At 41.7% G+C, this 19,203-nt stretch overlaps 1 protein-coding gene across 1 annotated transcript in view; it reads right to left on the bottom strand.

The window, feature by feature from the left end:
• The window catches only part of rbms3 (RNA binding motif, single stranded interacting protein), a 511,349-nt gene that overhangs the window by 150,027 nt on the left and 342,119 nt on the right, over positions 1-19,203 (bottom strand). The window contains exon 6 of the mRNA XM_061742154.1: positions 3,911-3,990. Within this exon, the coding sequence (XP_061598138.1) occupies positions 3,911-3,990 (80 nt within the window). The remainder of the gene's footprint in view (positions 1-3,910; positions 3,991-19,203) is intronic.

Below are 19,203 nucleotides of genomic sequence, written 5' to 3'. Positions count from 1 at the left end.
CATCACGTTCTCCGTGCGTCGCTGGTTTGATCCAGATATCCCGAATGATTAATTACCATGTAAACGGAATATTCCCAATGTTTCAGTAACTGGAATATTAGCAATAAACCCAATTTTGACTGCATGAAAACGTAGTCACTGACACGCACACATCTGCTTTTAAACACCAGATATGAGGACATACATGCATGTGCCTGTGCACACACAAATATTTGAGGTCAATACACAAATCTATTGGAAGGATATTTGTTTCCTACGTGAGAAAGCGAATAACCAGAAATGTTCACTTAGCAGACAACGAGTCAACATGGACAGTGTTGGAACATCGGCACTCCCACTCCACCCTCCATTAACACTCCGGCTGAGAAAGCTTTCTACCCATCATCATCATCATCATCATCCATGAAAGAAGATGTAAAACACAGCCTTGCACACACTGAAGATTGCATAGGAAGATAGAAACATTAACTGTAAAAGTGATGTTATGAAATAAAAGGTTTTTGATATTATGGCTATAAATATCAACATGTTACTCAAATCATCTCAAAAACTTGGAAACCTATTTGAAATAATAAACAGAAATATGATGGAGGTCTGAAGCAACATTAGTCCAACAAAACAGTTATGTATATGGTCCTCGTGTGCAGTTTTTAAATGACTTGATGTTTTTACTGGTTCTACAGGACTGTCTCAGAAAATTAGAATATTGTGATAAAGTTCTTTATGTTTATGTTTTTTACACAGTGGTGACAAACACAGGAAATGATTTCATTCCTTATTATTATATCATTACTCAACATTTAATCTACTCCGACAGGTTGTTAAAGGAAAAATGTTAAAAAATGTTGGTCTCATATTAAGAGACATTTTTCAGAAATATTTTGATGTCCTTTTATGTCCTTTTGTGCGTATTTTATACATTGGTGACATTGGAGAAAAACAAAGTCATATGTATACAGAGTAAACCAAAGAGAAATGTATAAAAAAAAAAAACATAATTAATGTTCATTTTTTCAATTAAAGGAGCTTGAGGCTCCTTTTAGGAAATGAGACTCTCTAGCGCCACCCTTCACCACGATGGCCGTTGGGGGTACTGCAGCCAACAGTGAAGCCGGCACGGGAGAACGGGGAGAACGTGCATGCAGCGTCATTTGACGTCACATCCGCAGCCCAGCGCGGGAAATTCGGGACCGAATTGCAGCACATTTTTGCAGCACACAGCCTGTTCAAGGCAACGGAGAGATACACTAGAGGAAACATTCTTTTTGGTTTGGAACGCTTCATCTGACATTATTACTAGAAAACTTAAAATGTATACGGATTTTTTTCATAAATCTTGCCACAATCCAGCCTCAAGCTCCTTTAAAGACTATTTTGGTGCTAGTACGTACGGGTCGGGGGGCCTGGCTGGTCTTAGACACAAGTAGGGGCGTTACTAAATAACGCGTTAGTCCCAACACTGCCAATAAGACATTATGGGGGAGAAGTGTGTATATAAGGAGGTGGTAGGTAGAATTAAAAATAAATAAATAAAACAAAATTTGTAGCAATGACAGCAGAGATATGAAAGTGTCAGAAAGCGAGGAGGGGCTGAGGAAAAATTGCTGCTGCAGCGTTTCTGAGTCCCGGTGCTGCAGCAGCCACACTCTCCCGTGCATCCCGGAGGATTGGCGAGCCAGCCAGGGGCATACCAAGAGATCTCCTTCACCCCCGTGGCAGTTTTATTAACAACACTCCCACCCGCGGCACAGAAACAGATCCATAAATCGCTCTCCACTATCCAGCAATATCTCAGAAAGAGTGGATTTAGAATGTCCATATGTGCTCAGCCTACTGCATAGCCAGCGGCCGTTAAATGCAAGGTGAGTAGTTATATTGAAGTTTAGCCGTAATAGGAAACCTTTAAAGCTGTAATATCAGGCTGACCTTCGCCTTTAAGGGTCTATCTCCCTGCTGCTGAGGCTTTCTTATTGGTAATGGATTGTTCAGGCTTGTGCCAAGCACGGAGATTTACCGCCCTGATCAAGGAAATCCTTCTGTTGAATTAAAAATGTTTAAGTTTACAAGATGTGCTTTGATCTATTGCTGCAACGGGACCCCCTGAGGAGGTTCCTTCTACCCTTACACTTGTACAACTGGGCGTTACAAAAGAAAATTTGTGATTTGAATGAATAAGCGCCACAAATAATCCCATCACAGAATTCCTTGCGTGGTGATTTTTTTTTTTTTTTTAACATTTTGTTATTTTGTTCCCAAAGTTCCAATTGTGTTGCATTTACCAAAGTATGTGCTGATATGGGGTAAGCTGATGAAGTGCTGCCTTATGGGGGAGAAATTCAACCAGTCCGATTCATATTAGGTTAATTGGTGATTCTAATTTTTACAACTGCATAATTTCCAAGCAGACAAAGTTTCGTGCCCCCCCAGAGATCTTTGGTGCCCCCCCAGGGGGGCCCGGACCCCAGGTTGGGAGACACTGCTCCAATGCATTACTTTTTAAATTCAGTAACGCAGTTACCGTTACCAAACGGTGCGTTACTCCATTATTTCTGGCTACAGTGAAGCTTTTTTTCCCCACACGTGGAGACCAGAGGAAACTAAGTGTGTGTTTATTAAAAAACATGACGGTCATGAGCCAAGAGAAGGAGAGTTTCACAACGTGGAGATATTGTCATCACAGTAATCCCTCGTTTTTCGCAGGGGTTACGTTCCAAAAAGAACCCGTGATAAGTGAAATTCTTTTTACAATTATTATAGAAGGTTCAAACTGCAGAGATCAGCCCCGCCTCACACGTATTCCACTGCTCTTCTGAGCCGCTGCATCCCGACTCTGTAGCGTCTTTGTCTCCTAAAGCCGCGGTGCAGGAGTGTTTTTTCCAGAGAAGAAAATAGTTATAGGTCGTTTTTGTCGCTCTTTTTTCTTCTGGACAAAAAGATTCTTCTAAACCGACACCATGGATTATATCTGAGACTGTAATGAACGATTCATCAAAGGTCCCGCTCTTGAGCTGCTGCTGAAGCTCATTGGCCGTTCTCAGCTTGTTGCTAAGCAACCAACATTATTGACACAGGAAGTGAAGAAGCGGGGAGACTGTTTAGCCAATCAGAATGCAGAACACGATGCACAATGTAAATCCATACAGGACCTGCTGAAATGAAGCTAGAGGGGATTAATGGGAGCATTTAAAGTAACTAAATAGTTACTTCTCATAGTAACGCATTACTTTTTGGTCTAAGTAACTGAGTTAGTAACTGAGTTACTTTTTTAATGAAGTAACTAGTTACTATTTTTCAGTAACTAGCACAACACTGCTTATTGGACACCTGTGCAAAAACAATGTGAGCGGCTAATCTTATCCCTTTGTCTTTTTGTGACGTTCTTTCTTTCATCCAGTTTTCCCAGCTTGTTTTCTCCTCGGCTCCTTCTTACAGGCTATTCCAGAAAAGAGTAAGAGGCAGGAGAGAGGAAACGGCAACGGAGAGAGCGGGAGCAGAAAGAGGAAAGAGTGCGAGAGTGCAGGCTCTTAAGGAGATTGCGAGGAACAGCACGGAGGCATGAGTGTGAATAATAAGAGGGTTTTCTCTTGACCGAGAAGTTCCAGCCCGCAACCAGAGCACCAGCCGGGAGGGGGAAAAAAAGATGGAGGCACGGGAGACAAAGTGGCAGAGAAGAGAAGAAGAGTCCTACAGAGTAATTGGCTATTCAGCCAAAGCCTTGGCAATTAGCTTCAGTAGTCAAACACCAGCGTGTACACAATCTATCAGGCAGCCCGGCATTATCTGAGATGAGAAATTAACATAATTCGATTGAGGGGGGGTCTTTTTTTTTGCAAAGGTGATGATTTTTTCCAATAAAGACATGAAAGGAGTCGGATGAGAGCAATGGAAAGCAAAAGGAGCATGGACTCACCTGGAATGCCTGGCGGGGTTTTCAGGTATTTTCCGTTGAAATGTTGGATCACCACTTCACACTTCTCCGTGGACTCCATCCTGCAAACCAATCAGGGACATACATTCAGATTTTTTTATACGTAGTTATTAGGGGTGTAACGATACACTAATCTCACGATACGGTACGATATTATAGCAGTATTTTTTAACAACCTTGAATGAGGAACATATGACTGGAAAAAAATGTCTTTTATTTGAAAGACAAAATACAAAACAATACTGTGCGTTTGCCCTATTTTTACAGTTTGTAATGCTTTATAACTGTTTAAGTTTTTAAGAGAAAGCCAGGCCAACCATTTTCCACAAACTGAACTAAAAGTAAATGTCAGGTTTGCATTATGCATCTTCAGTTTCATACAAGTACAAATATTTAGCCACAAACTGAATAGTTTCTCTCATGTATGACTTGACTTTTTTCTTTTCCAGAAATTTAACAACTAAAATTAAATAAATAAATAAAAGTAAAATAAATACATACAATTTTACATCATAAAAAAGATTGATTCATGCTCACCTTATAAGTGTAAGAGGAGATTTATTTTTGTTAAGAAGGTTATTTTGGTAATTCAGGGTTGATTATTTTATAAATCTATTCTTTATATTCTGATGTAAATCAGGGACTATAATGACACTAGTCAGTTTATCTGTAGTGATTAGTCTGTTTTAGATTGGGCGGAGTGATACGCCACAGTACGGCACTAGGTGCTGTGTTGATGTTCTAAAATCCTACACTGTTGAGGGACATTAAAGTACACTGGAACTCAGCAGAAGTTTCCCCGTGTTTATCTTACTCACGACCCCAAAAAGGTTCAATTTAATAAGGTAAGGCTTAACTCTACACCAGCCTTACATAAGTAAAAGTTCAGAGCTCAAAACCCTGCAAGAGTCCCGTGATCGGGACCAAAACGGTACTAGTTTCTTCTGAGCGGAGGAAGATTTTGATCCGCGGGTCGAGGCGCGGTCGTTACTAGTCAACACAATAGATTAATATTAATAACCCAATATCACGATACAGTTCGTCACCTCCACGACACGTATCGTGACGTTTTTGCGAAATTTCGTGGCACGATATATTGTTACACCCCTAGTAGTTAAAAAAGCCATGCTTAACCTCTGAATTAAATGATTCCACGTGACGCAGAGGTCAGCTATAAAGTGTCCCCTCGGTTGGTTTCTATCAGTATGTTCAATCTAAAAGTCCAGGGAGAGCGTTTAGTCTTTCTGTCCGGACTTTCTGGGACGAGTTGTTATGAGGAGTTTCTCTGTGCACAACAGACAAGACAAGGCTAGAAAAATAAACTTACAACCAATAGGATGCAGAGATGTACAAGAAGAAGTAGAAGAATGTGTAAATCAAATGCTCATTAACCCTTGTGCTGTCTTTGGGTCGATATTATCCAATTCTTCTATCCTTCTTTCCTCCTGCTCTCTCCTTCCTTCCTTCTTTCCTTCTCTTCTCCTTTCTTCCTTACTTCCTTCTTTCCTCCCTTCCATCTTTTCTCCCTTCCTTACTCCCTTTCCTACTTCCTTCCTTCTTTCCTTCTATTCTCCTTTCTTCCTTACTTCCTTCTTTCCTCCCTTCCATATTTTCTCCCTTACTTACTCCCTTTTCTTCTTCCTTCCTTCTTTCCTCTCTTCCATCTTCTCTCCCTTCCTTACTCCCTTTCCTACTTACTTCTTTCCTTCCTTCCTTCTTTTCTCCTTTCTCCCTTCCTTACTCCCTTTCCTACTTCCTTCTTTCTTTCCTTCTTTTCTCCTTTCTCCCTTCCTTCCTTCTTTCCTCTCTTCCATCTTTTCTCCCTTCCTTACTCCCTTTCCTACTTCCTTCTTTCCTTCCTTCCTTCTTTTCTCCTTTCTCCCTTCCTTCCTCCCTTCCATCTTTTCTCCCTTCCTTACTCCCTTTCCTACTTCCTTCCTTCTTTCCTTCTTTTCTCTTTTCTTCCTTACTTCCTTCTTTCTTTCCTTCCATCTTTTCTCCCTTCCTTAGTCCCTTTCCTACTTACTTCCTTCTTTCCTTCCTTCCATCTTTTCTCCCTTCCTTCCTTCCATCTTTTCTCCCTTCCTTCCTTCCATCTTTTCTCCCTTCCTACCTTCCATATTTTCTCGCTTCCTTCATTCCTTCTCTTCTCCCTTCACCCTCCCTTGACCCAAAGACAGCACAAGGGTTAACGTGGCAGCAGATCCTTCTTTGCAGAGAAGAAACAACACAGGAAGCCGGCCGGCTCATCTCAACATTTAAACCGCAGGTCTTGATGATCAGTTCCCATTTATTGCCTATATCGGACATTTTTGGACGAGTCGTTTAAGTCAACCTTCAAAAGCGATCCATGTCTGATATCTGTATATGCAGGCTTACTGCGGCAGGAACGACCTTGTAACGTAGACGACCTTCACTACTGATCTGGGAGAAGTTGGGTAGCGGGGGAGAGAAACACAACGAATGCAGGTGCATTATTTCCAATAATCAGCACGTCAACGTGCCTCGTCAGAGCCCGGCGTTATGTCCGGGTTTATGCCACGTTGTCAAAACTTAACTGAGACAAACGGAAACCCAGAATTCACGTCATTATTCTGACACAACAGAACATTTCCAAGATGCTGCTTTCTGATGCATTGGTGGAAGTGAGGCATTATAAATGGATTAAAAAAAATAAAGACATTGAAAATATTCAAATCCATGTCCTTTTAACCCTGGTACTGTGTTTGGGTCAAAATGACCTAATTCTCCGGTTCCTTCTTTCCTCCTGCTCTCTCCTTCCTTCTCCCTTCCTCTTTCTCCCTTCCTTCCTTCCTTCCTTCCTTCCTTCCTTCCTTCCTTCCTTCCTTCCTTCCTTCCTTCCTTCCTTCCTTCCTTCCTTCCTTCCTTCCTTCCTTCCTTCCTTCCTTCCTTCCTTCCTTCCTTCCTTCCTTCCTTCTTCTCTTCCTATTTTCTTCTTTCCTTCCTTCCTTCCGTCCTTCCTTCCTTCCTTCGATCTTCCCTTCCTTCCTTCTTCCCTTCCTCTTTTCTTCCTTCCTTCCTTCTTCCCTTCCTCTTTTCTCCCTTCCTCTTTTCTCCCTTCCTTCCTTACTTACTTACTTACTTACTTCCTTACTTACTTACTTACTTACTTACTTACTTACTTACTTACTTACTTACTTACTTACTTCCTTACTTCCTTACTTCCTTACTTCCTTCCTTCCTTCCTTCCTTCCTTCCTTCTCTCCCTTCCTTCCCTCCCATCCTTCCTTCCTTCCTTCCTTCCTTCCTTCCTTCCTTCCTTCCTTCCTTCCTTCCTTCCTTCCTTCCTTCCTTCCTTCCTCCCTCCCTTCTTCTCTTCCTCCTTCCTTGACCCGAAGACAGCACAAGGGTTAAAAATAATTGTCAAAAATAATAATTTACACGTCCACTGGTTTTATACAACATTCATATCGAGACGTTACGAACACAAAACACACACATCATCTAATATAATGGTGTACAAAAGTTTGGGCACCCTTTCATCCAAATTTCTGCAACAGTGAATAAATCATTGTTTGATCAGCACTTAACATTTTAGGGAAGATGACAAAAACAACCCTAAGGAGAGAAAAAACGGCCCCTATGGCTAAAAGTATCACAGGTTGTAAACACTTCTTGTTCATTCTTCCTGCTCGTTGTTAAGTCGTGAGATTGTGGAAACCGTTGTAAAACCTTCAGTTTGCACCTCTTGAGATCGTCCACCGTGGACTTTGAGGAGAGTTTAGGATCATTATCCTTTACCAGAAGCCGTGATGTTTGCTCTCAGACTTTATAGGTATTTAAGTGAATCCATTCTTCCCTCCAACAGCTACTTTTCTCGTGCCATTGCTTGCACACAAGCCCAGATTTCACTGATTCCTGCTAAGAGCGTTATTCTGCACGCTCTCACCATTTACGTATTTGATTTTTAGCGAGAACAGTTCACAAGATTTGTACAATACCTGCATCGTTGTTCATTTCCTTACTGCAGACTATGAATTTTTATTTTGGTGAGGGCACAGTACCGGTTTTCTGCTGATAACTCCTTCCTGCAGGCTGCTTGATTTAACAGTGCGCCAATTCTCCCAAGTCTGCTTAATCTGCATGGATGTCTTCTGTATTCAAACCAGGGAAATGTGGTGAAAGTTTTCTGAGAGCACAGGGAGAGCATGACTCTTAAAAATGTAAAATGTACACTTTTTAGTTTTTGTATTTAATATTTTGTACACATCCAGACAATGGGATGTATATTAATACAGCTGGGTGACTTGGAATAAAATGTATAGAATAGCCAGTACTGGAGTTGAGGGGGGATGAGGGGGGATGAGGGGGATGGCATCCCCCCCTGAAATAAAAACGGTCCAAATCATCCCCCCTGTAAAACTGCCATCCCTCCTTTCCATCCCTTATGTCATTTCATCAATGAATGTGGTTTTACTGCTATTTCAACATTTAGAGTCATCACCAGAAAAATAACACCAGAAAAATAACTTATTTGACCATTTTCACCTGTTTCAAGTAAATTTTCACTTGAAATAAGTAGAAAAATCTGCCAGTGGAACAAGATTTATCTTCTTATTACAAGCAAAAAAATCTTGTTCCACTGGCAGATTTTTCTACTTATTTCAAGTGAAAATCTACTTGAAACAGGTGAAAATTGTTGTTTTTTCCAGTGATGAGTCTTGTTTTAAGTGTAATGAGATTTTTTGACTAAAAATGAGACATTTTAACTAGAAATAAGACAAATATTCTTGTTAAGATTGTGAGTTTTTGCAGTGATCCATGTTACTTATCCTGTGAAGGACAGAGTCATATTGATAAGTTCAGAAAAGTGTTTTTTATTGTTGTGTTTTGATGTATTTGATGTAAGCCCAGTGGATATTTAAAGCTTACAGAAGGCTGCATTTAACTGCTGCTATGTCATTCCTGCAGTATTTCTGCAGGTGTTTTGGTCACTGCTATTATTTGTAATATATTATATTATTTGTAATCAGCACAAATTATCTGTCCCCATATCATCAAATCCACCATCCCCCCTGATTCTTTTTTACAACTCGAGTACTGAGCATAGCTTGTAAGAAAGTGAAATTTTGGTGCATATCATAACTAGGGAGGGACTGATGGAATTCAGACCAAATAACAGCGGAGAGACAGCGTGAAAGAGAAGAGAAAGAATCTCCTCTTTCACCTCCTCTCCGCCGGCCAATGAAAGCACGGAGTGGGCGTGAGCGTTGAACTGTTGATCAGCACAAACACGTCCTGGCCGACACCGTAGAGGTGTTGGATAAGATTTAGATAAGTATCCAAGGCTTACCTAAATGTCCAACCCTAACACAGACAGACTATAAATTCATAACCTTATATCAAACTGATAACTACGCAAAATACATCAGTCAAACACACTGCTAAATCAACCGTGCGTGTGTGTGTATAATACAACAAATGCTCATATGCATGAAATTTCTCAACCTTCTAGTAAATATATTTCAAATTCCCTTATGCACACAAAGGACTAATATAAGAATGAGAGTGTTTTTCAGCAGAGGCTTGAGTGATTGCTGTGTCTTTATGGTAATGTGCTCCTGGAATGTGCAGAATTCATTGCATTCCAGATTCCACGCTTTTTCTTTTTTCTTTTTTTGCCAACTCCGCCTGAAATACTCATATCATCCTGTCAGCCTCTCACTTCTGGGTTCTTTGTCTCTCATCCCTCTCGTATCACTGCCGTCATCCTTCTTTTTTTTCTTTTCTGCTATAGCTTCTTTATCGCTCCCTCCGTCCCATCCATCTTACTCCCGGTCCGTCTACACCCTTTCTTTTTGACATCTCTCTCATTCCTCCCTGTCTTTCAGCCTTGGTTATTTCCTCCATCGTTCACCGTGACCCTCACTCTCTCCCTCGCTCTCCACGTCCTCCCTTCCTTCCCTGTCTGTCCATTCCTTTCTTTCTATATTATGCCCAATCCACATCAATATCTCTCTCCCTCTCTTCTCCCTACTCCTCTTTTTTTAGAAAGTCCTTCATACTCCCCTGGTTATGTATCCACTCTTTTCTGTCTGTCTTTCCTCTACGTCTGTCCGCTGTTTGTCCGGGGTGAAACTAGCGCTCAGTTTTACTCAGTACTCCAGTTGTAAAAAAAAAAAAAAATCAGGGGGGATGGTGGATTTTATCATATGGAGACAGATAATTTGTGCTGATTACAAATAATATAATATATTACAAATAATAGCAGTGACCAAAACAGCTGCAGAAATACTGCAGGAATGACATAGCAGCAGTTAAATGCAGCCTTCTGTAAGCTTTAAATATCCACTGGGCTTACATCAAATACATCAAAACACAACAATAAAAAACACTTTTCTGAACTTATCAATATGACTCTGTCCTTCACAGGATAAGTAACATGGATCACTGCAAAAACTCAACATTTTAACAAGAATATTTGTCTTATTTCTAGTTAAAATGTCTCATTTTAGTAAAAAAATCTCATTACACTTAAAACAAGACTCACCACTGGAAAAAACAACAATTTTCACCTGTTTCAAGTAGATTTTCATTTAAAATAAGTAGAAAAATCTGCCAGTGGAAGATTTTTTTGCTTGTAATTAGAAGATAAATCTTGTCCCACTGGCAGATTTTTCTACTTATTTCAAGTGAAAATTTACTTGAAACAGGTGAAAATTGTCAAATACGTTATTTCTCTGGTGATGACTCTAAATGTTGAAATAGCAGTAAAACCACATTAATTGATGAAATGACATAAGGGATGGAAAGGAGGGATGGCAGTTTTACAGGGGGGGATGATTTGGACCGTTTTTATTTCAGGGGGGGATGCCATCCCCCCTCATCCCCCCTCATCCCCCCTCATCTTCAGTGCTGGTTTTACTCAAGTAGTCACTAATCACAGCAGCTGATTTTGTACAGATCGTTATATAAACCACACTACTTTATATGAAAAAATAAAAATAATTTTGTGTATGTGTGTGTCCATCATAATTCTTTGATCGCTTCAATATCGTATTTGCATTTACAAAATGAAGGTGGCCAATGAAGACAACTATTTTTCATTGTGTTTGTTATTTCCTCCAATAGGGTTAATGAACAAATTAAAGAAAACAAAAATCCAAATATTAGATCCATGGACATTTTTTTTTCTCTTAATCTTGCCTTCAACAGAAATAAATTAGGAATTTAAAACCAGTTTAATAGTTTAAATAAGACTTCTTACATTGTTTTATTTATAAGGGAGATATTTGTCATTTGCTATCGAATGACTTTGGCACATTTCTTTATTTTTGTCAGATAAAAAGGACCCGAAAACAGGTAAAACTCTAATATAAAAGTCAGATATGGTGCCTATAATAAATACAGTGCTCATTAATGTAGATATTCAGCTAATATTACTTCTGCCAACATTTGTTTGTGCAGTTTCAAAGTAACAGGTAGTTTAGTCTGCAAAGCTTTAACCGTAACCCTAACATCATAAAGAGCCGGTGTGGTAGCCCATCCGCCTCCAGGTTCCACGTGTTGTGTTTTGAGAGATGCTCTTCTGCACACCTCGGTTGTAACCAGTGCTTATTTGAGTTACTGTTGCCTTTCTATCAGCTCAAACCAGTCTGACCATTCTCCTCTGACCTCTGACCTCAGCAAGGCATTTGCACCCGCAGAACTGCCGCTCACTGGATATTTTCTCTTTTTTGCACCATTCTCTGTAAACCCTAGAGATGAGATGAGGTTGTGCGTGAAAATCCCAGTAGATCAGCAGTTTCTGAAACACTCAGACCAGCCTGTCTGGCACCAGCAACCATGCCACGTTCAGTCACTTAAATCACCTTTCGTCCCCATTCTGATGCTGGTTTGAACTGCAGTGTGTCTAGATCAGGGGTCGGCAACCCAAAATGTTGAAAGAGCCAAATTGGACCAAAAACACAAAAAACAAATATGTCTGGTGCCGCAAAAACTGAAAAGTCTTGTATAAGCCTTAGAATGAAGGCAAATGGCGAAAGGTGAAATGTCGAGAAAAAAGTTGAAATGTCGAGAAAAAAGTTAAAATGTCGAGAAAAAAGTTAAAATGTCGAGAAAAAAGTCGAAATATCGAGAAAAAGGTCGAAATGTCGAGAAAAAAGTTGAAATGTCGAGAAAAAGGTCGAAATGTCGAGATTAATGTTGAAGTACAATCTCGACAAAAAAGTCGAAATGTTGAGAAAAAAGCGGAAATGTTGAGAAAAAAGTCGAAATGTTGAGAAAAAAGTTCAAATTACGAGAAAAAAGTTGAAATGTCGAGAAAAAAGTCGAAATGTCGAGAATAAAAATGAAAGGAAGTAGGAAGAAAAAAAGAGAAAAAAAGGAAAATAAGAAGAGAAAAAGAAGAAAAAAAGAAAAAGAAAGGAAAAAAAGAGAAAAAAGAGGAAAAAAAGGTCAAACTATTTTGAAAAGCTCCAGGTCAAAATTCAGAGAAAAAAATCGAAATGTTGAGAAAAAAGTTCAAATGTCGAGAAAAAAGTCGAAATGTCGAGAAAAAAGTTGAAATGTTGAGATTAATGTTGAAGTACAACCTCGAGAAAAAAGTCGAAATGTTGAGAAAAAAGCCGAAATGTTGAGAAAAAAGTCAAAATTTCAAGAAAAAAGTCGAAATGTCGAGATTAATGTTGAAATGTCGAGAAAAAAGTTGAAATGTCGAGATTAAGAATGAAAGGAAGTAGGAAGAAAAAAACAAAAAAAAAGGAAAATAAGAAGAGAAAAAAAGAAGAAAAAAAGAAAAAAAGAAAAGAAAAAAGAGAAAAAAAGAGAAAAAAAAGAGGAAAAAAAGGTCAAACAATTTTGAAAAAGCTCCAGGAAGCCACTAGGGCGGTGCTAAAGAGCCACATGTGTCTTTAGAGCCGCGGGTTGCCGACCCCTGTTCTAGACCACGTCTACATGCCTAAATATATTTAGTTGCTGCCATGTGATTGGCTGATTAGAAATTGGTGTTAACGAGCAGTTGGACAAGTGTACCTAATAAATTGGCCGGCGGGTGTATATGCACACATGGACTCATACGCTCTAGTATGTAGTCGCAGTAATTAAACCTTTACTTAAAAAACCTTCTCTTGACCCAGACACCTTAGCTAATTATAGACCAATTTCCAACCTTCCATTTGTGTCTAAAATTCTGGAAAAGGCAGTTTCAAGCCAGTTATGTGACTATTTGTATAGAAATGATCTGTTTGAAGTCTTTCAGTCAGGGTTCAGAATGCATCATAGCACAGAGACAGCACTTGTTCGAGTCACGAATGACCTCCTTATGGCCTCAGATAAGGGATTAGTGTCCATACTGGTTCTACTGGACCTCAGTGCTGCTTTTGACACTATAGATCATGGCATTTTACTGCACAGGTTAGAGCATGTTGTTGGGATTAAAGGGACAGCTCTATGTTGGTTTAAATCATACCTATCTGACAGGTTCCAGTTTGTTCATGTACATGAGGTTTCTTCAGAACAGTCAAGGGTCTGTTATGGTGTTCCGCAGGGTTCAGTGCTAGGGCCAATCTTGTTCAGTTTATACATGCAGCCGTTGGGAAGTATAATCCAGAATCACGGCATACAATTTCATTGTTATGCTGATGATACGCAGCTCTATTTGTCTATGAAGCCGGATGAAACAGAACCGTTAGTTAAACTTCAGGCATGTCTTAGGGACATCAAGGACTGGATGTCCAGAAATTTCCTGCTTCTAAATTCAGATAAAACAGAGGTTATCATTCTTGGTCCAGAGCATCTTAGGAAGGGATTAGATGGTGTTGCGATGGCTTCCAGTGCAACTGTGAGAAATCTTGGTGTTATTTTCGATCAGGATTTGTCGTTTAAACCATATGTCAATCAGGTTTGTAAAATAGCCTTTTTCCATCTCCGTAATATTGCAAAGATTAGGAAAATCCTCTCACAGAGTGATGCAGAAAAACTAGTTCATGCGTTTGTATCTTCTAGACTAGATTACTGTAATGTGTTGTTAGCAGGATGTCCAAGTAATTTGCTGAATAGGCTCCAGCTGATCCAAAATGCAGCAGCACGAGTACTGACAGGAATTAGCAGGAGAGACCACGTCTCTCCAGTGTTAGCGTCGCTCCATTGGTTACCCGTAAAATTCAGAATCCAATTTAAAATTTTATTACTTGCGTATAAAGCCCAAAACGGCTTAGCTCCGCATTATTTGCAAGACCTGATAGTGCCTTATGTTCCTGTCAGAGCTCTCCGTTCTCAGAGTGCAGGTTTACTCGTAGTTCCTAGAGTATCTAAATGTAGATTTGGAGGGCGGGCGTTCTGCTATCAGGCGCCACTACTATGGAACCAACTTCCAATCTGGGTTAAGGGGGCTGACACCACCTCCACCTTTAAAACTAAACTTAAAACATTTCTGTTTAGTAAAGCCTATAGTTAGTGTTTAGTAAACCTCTAGCTGGTGTTGGTAAATCTCTAGGTAGTGTAAACTTTAGTGTGTCAGAGTCGCTCCTGTGGTTTCTTGTGCTGGCCCCCCCTTCTCCTCCCTTTTCTCTCTTTTGTCCATGTTGCAGCATCCTTTGCCGGACACCGGAACCTGCAGTGTGGGAGTGAGGGGGGCAGGGTAACGGCCCCTTTTGGGCGGGGGAGAATGTTCGTCCCTCAAGACTCCTCTCCCTGGCCCTGCCCCTTCTCAACCTTTCCCCGACCCTGCACCCCAACCTGGGACTTGATGATTGGGCCGGAGCTTCGGGAGCTGCGTGCTGGCCTGCGGTCCCCACCCCTGGTCATCCCGTTGCTGGCCCCCCCTTCTCCTCCCTTTTCTCTCTTTTGTCCTGCAGGTGGCCGTGGGTGGCTTGTAGCTTGCATTACGGAGCACAAGTCTTTTCCTGACCCTGCACCCCAACCTGGGACTTGCTGATTGGGCCGGAGCTTCGGGAGCTGTGTGCTGGCCTGCGGTCCCCACCCCCGGTCATCCCGTTGCTGCTTCCACCTGCCTGCTGTGCTGTTGCCGTCCCTGACCCACCAGTCTGGCCCTCGGCAGGAGGGTCCCCCCTGATGAGCCTGGTCCTGCTCAAGGTTTCTTCCCTCCTAAAGGGGAGTTTTTCCTTGCCACTGTTTGGCTTAAGGTTTTTCTCCCACTAGGGGAGTTTTTACCTGCCATTGTTTATGTAATAACTGCTCGGGGGTCATGTTCTGGGTATGGGTCTCTGTAAAGCGTCTAGAGACAACTCTGTTGTATTAGACGCTATATAAATAAAATTGAATTGAAAAAAATTGAATTGAGTATGTGTTCAGACACACATCTGAACCTCATTACAAACACACAAACATCCCAGTTACAGATCCATCGTGTTTTCAGCTCAGAAGGAACATTTTCTTTCCCTTTGACCCACTCAAACTTAATAGCCTTGGATGCAACAGTGATTAAAGAGGTTGTGATCTCTGTTATCGAAACAGAATCTGCTTTGGGAGTGCTGGGAGATGATCTGGGATGTTTCTGTTGTCCACATGAAAGAGTCAGTGCTTGGATGCGTCCCCCTTCTCTGGAGTTTATGAAGACATTCTGGACTTGTTAATACTGAGCATTATTTCACAGTATTCCCTTTGGATTTGTATTCATCTAAGACTGGACATCTGTGTTGGACCACCGTTCATGTGCTCATGTGAACTCTGAACTTATGAATGCTTATGAACATTTTGTGAATGTGAATTTGACTTTAAAGCCGGCTCAACCCGAAATCGGCTTTAATGTGCCTCTCAAAATGGCCGCTTTGGAAACTACAAAGACCAGTTTGCCTTGGGGGGGGGGGCGCCTGGAGCGGTGCGCGTCCAATCACTGGCCTGCGGGCCAAACCCGCGGGCAGTGTTGGGACTAACGCGTTATTTAGTAACGCGTTACAGTAACGCCGTTAGTTTTGCGGTAACTAATACTCTAATGCATTACTTTTTAAATTCAGTAACGCAGTTACCGTTACCAAGGGTGCGTTACTCCGTTATTTCTGACTTAAGTGAAGCTTTTTTTCCCCGCACGCGGAGACCGGAGGAAACGTAGTGTGGATGTGTGTGTGCTTTCAAAAACATGACGGTCATGGCGAGACCGCGGTGAAGTTAGTTTTACGTTGGATATTCGTTTGATATTCGACAGAAATGCCCCCAGAGCGAATGTGTGTCGAATATTCAACATAAAACTAACTTCACCGCGGTCATGGAGAGCCGAGAGACGGCGAGTTTCGCAACATGGAGATATTGTCATTACAGTAATCCCTCGTTTTGTCGCAGCGGTTAAGTTCCAAAAAGAACCTGTGGTAAGTGAAATTCTTTTTACAATTAAAAAGGCTTCAAATTGCAGAGATCAGCACGTATTCCACTGCTCTTCTGAGCCGCTGCATCCCGACTCTGTAGCGTCTTTTTCTCCTAAAGCCGCGGTGCAGGTGGGTTTTTTCCAGAGAAGAAAATAGTTATGGGTCGTTTTTGTCGCTCTTTTTTCTTCTGGGCAAAAAGATTCGTATAAACCGACACCATGGATTATATCTGAGACTGTAATGAACGATTCATCAAAGGGTCCCGTTCTTGAGCTGCTGCTGAAGTTCATTGGCCATTCTCAGCTTGTTGCTAAGCAACCAACGTTATTGACACAGGAAGTGAAGAAGCGGGGAGACTGTCTTTATCAGAATGCAGAACACGATGTACAATGTAAATCACAGAACCTGCTGAAATGAAGGCTAGAGGGGATTAATGGGAGCATTTAAAGTAACTAAATAGTTACTTTTCATAGTAACGCATTACTTTTTGGCCTAAGTAACTGAGTTACTAACTGAGTTACTTTTTTAATGAAGTAACTAGTAACGGTAACTAGTTACTATTTTTCAGTAACTAGCACAACACTGCCCGCGGAGGACAAAATCTGCGTTTCTCCCCCAGCTTCTCTCTCTTCTTCATCTCTTCTCTTCAGCTCGTCAGCTCTTGGCTTCTTGCCAAAAGCCTGTCAGGACCACGTCTCCTTCCCCGATCCGAGGCGTGCCCGCATCGGGACTGGCCTGGGGATCCGTAGCCGCCCGGAGCGCTGCAGAGCGCTCGGCTCTCTCCCGCTCGGCTCTCTCCCGCTCCTCATAACCTTTTCTCTGTTGAGTTCTTTTCCAGGAGGGTCCGATCCTCCGGCAGCGCATCCACATCAGCCCGAGAGCTAGATCCTCTCGCGTCCGTGAGCCCGCGCCTCGATAATGATATGGGAGCGGCACTGATTAGTGGACTGTCCCCGCGCGCCTGGAGGCCACGTCAAGAGGCTCCGTAGATCCGGAGGGATCGCCCCGGCTGTTGCACACTGCAAGACTGTTTTCTTATTTTCAAAGTTAGGAACAGCGGAGGAGCAGAGTGGCTGGGAGGACCCCTGCAGGAACGAACTGCCGGTGTGATCCCCGCAGGACAGAGGAACTGAGCCGAGCCGAGCCGCGTGGTGGAGCCGAGCCGAAGCTCTCCCACACCGGGAAAACCTGAAACCTGATCACCACCGGCAGAACCCGCAGCCCCAGATCCGGAGACCGGGAGGCGTGAGGTTTATGTGTTTTTGGCGATCAGTTTAATGTAGAGCGGTTCAGAGCTAAATTTGCGTTTAATCTTTAGTTACCATATGTATATTACTGTGTAACGCTGGCAACTACCGGCATCATTGTTTGTTTATTTTGTGGCGCCATTTTTCGCCAGTTGTTCACAGTTTAAACGCCGTGTTTTGTCATCCCGTCCGATTGCACCTGGCGTGGCGAGGGCGCCGCCATCTTTAAATGCCGCAGTCATGCTGCTGGTCACGTGCAGCCACGTTGCTTTGAACGATAGATGATCGTTTTGTATCACGTGTTTATTATTGTTTTCGATTTCTTTTCATTCATGTAGTTTCATTTTTATTCATGTTGTTTTTCTTGTTAGTTGATAGTTTTATGTTTTAACGTAGTGCGCCATCAGGATTTATTCAATGGTGTCACTTTTCGATCTGCTTGACACCTGGATGTGAATAAATGCTGATTGATTTTAATGAGAAGTTGTTTGTGTTATTTGCACGTATTTCGTCACAATGGCTGTTTGACAGAGCTAGAGCCGAACTGTAATGCCTTCAACATTATTCACCAGATCTAACAGCCCTTACTTGTTCTGGTGGAATAATCCCTAATCTCTGAGACTGATTTCTGATCTTAAAAGTTATCATTTTTCCTGGAAATCCAGGTGGTGCCCTGAGAATTAAATCATTTTGATAATTCAATTTGATAAATAGTCTACTTTATTAATTATTAATAATTGTTGAATACAATTATTAATAACTCTTGATGACTGGAAAAGCACCCCCTACCTATGTTGCACAACATCTGACTCTCCCCGACTGGGAAGCAACTGCAGGGAAACAAACCAGTCCTCCAGACGGGCTGGTGGTCAGTCGGGCTTCTGTCAGCTAGAAGGTCTAACAGCAACACAGTGAGGCCGGCTGGCTTTTCTGTGTCTGCTGCTGGTTAATGGCATCAGGTGCTGCTGTCTGCAATGATTAGTGCTGGGGCCGGAGTAATGGGCTCTGATAACAGTAATTGATCAGCCCACAAACACTTAGCTCAGTTTACTCTCTCTAATGCCCCTCACAGTCCCGGCTTCAGCAGCGGCCTGCCCGTCCATCCACCCACACACATAATGGGAGCTCTAATTTTCATAAAACACATTGATTTGTTTTGTCTCCTTTGGATGGTTCTGTTTCTGGCTCTTTTATTTCTCCAGCCATCCATATTTTTCTAATTTTTTCTTCACTTCACACTCTTTCTTCCACCCGACTGCACTCAGTCCTTTCACTTTCTATTCCTCAATATTTTTGTCCCATAATGACTCCCCCATTTACTTCTCTCTCCTATCACCTTTTCTTTCATTTTATAATAACCTCTATGATTATTCCTTTCGACCTGACCATTGTTTCACAGTAGTGCCTCTCTGCCTCTCCGGCTCTCTTAATCTCTCCTTCCATCATGGCCGTTCTTCCTGGCATGGGTGAGGGCCTGCTTTTTTTTTGTCTAGAGCAGCGGTCGGCAACCCAAAATGTTGAAAGAGCCATATTGGACCAAAAACACAAAAAACAAATATGTCTGGAGCCGCAAAAACTGAAAAGTCTTGTATAAACCTTAGAATGAAGGCAAATGGCGAAAGGCGAAATGTCGAGAAAAAAGTCAAAATTTCGAGAAAAAATCGAAATGTCGAGAAAAAAGTCGAAATGTCGAGAAAAACGTAGAAATGTCGAGAAAAAGGTTGAAATGTCGAGATTAATGTTGAAG

Source organism: Cololabis saira, chromosome 15 (genome assembly GCF_033807715.1).
Source record: "Cololabis saira isolate AMF1-May2022 chromosome 15, fColSai1.1, whole genome shotgun sequence".
In the NCBI taxonomy this organism is placed as follows: Eukaryota; Metazoa; Chordata; class Actinopteri; order Beloniformes; family Belonidae; genus Cololabis; species Cololabis saira.
The sequence above is the reverse complement of the archived record's forward strand: the minus strand, read 5'-3'. Positions and strand labels throughout refer to the sequence as shown.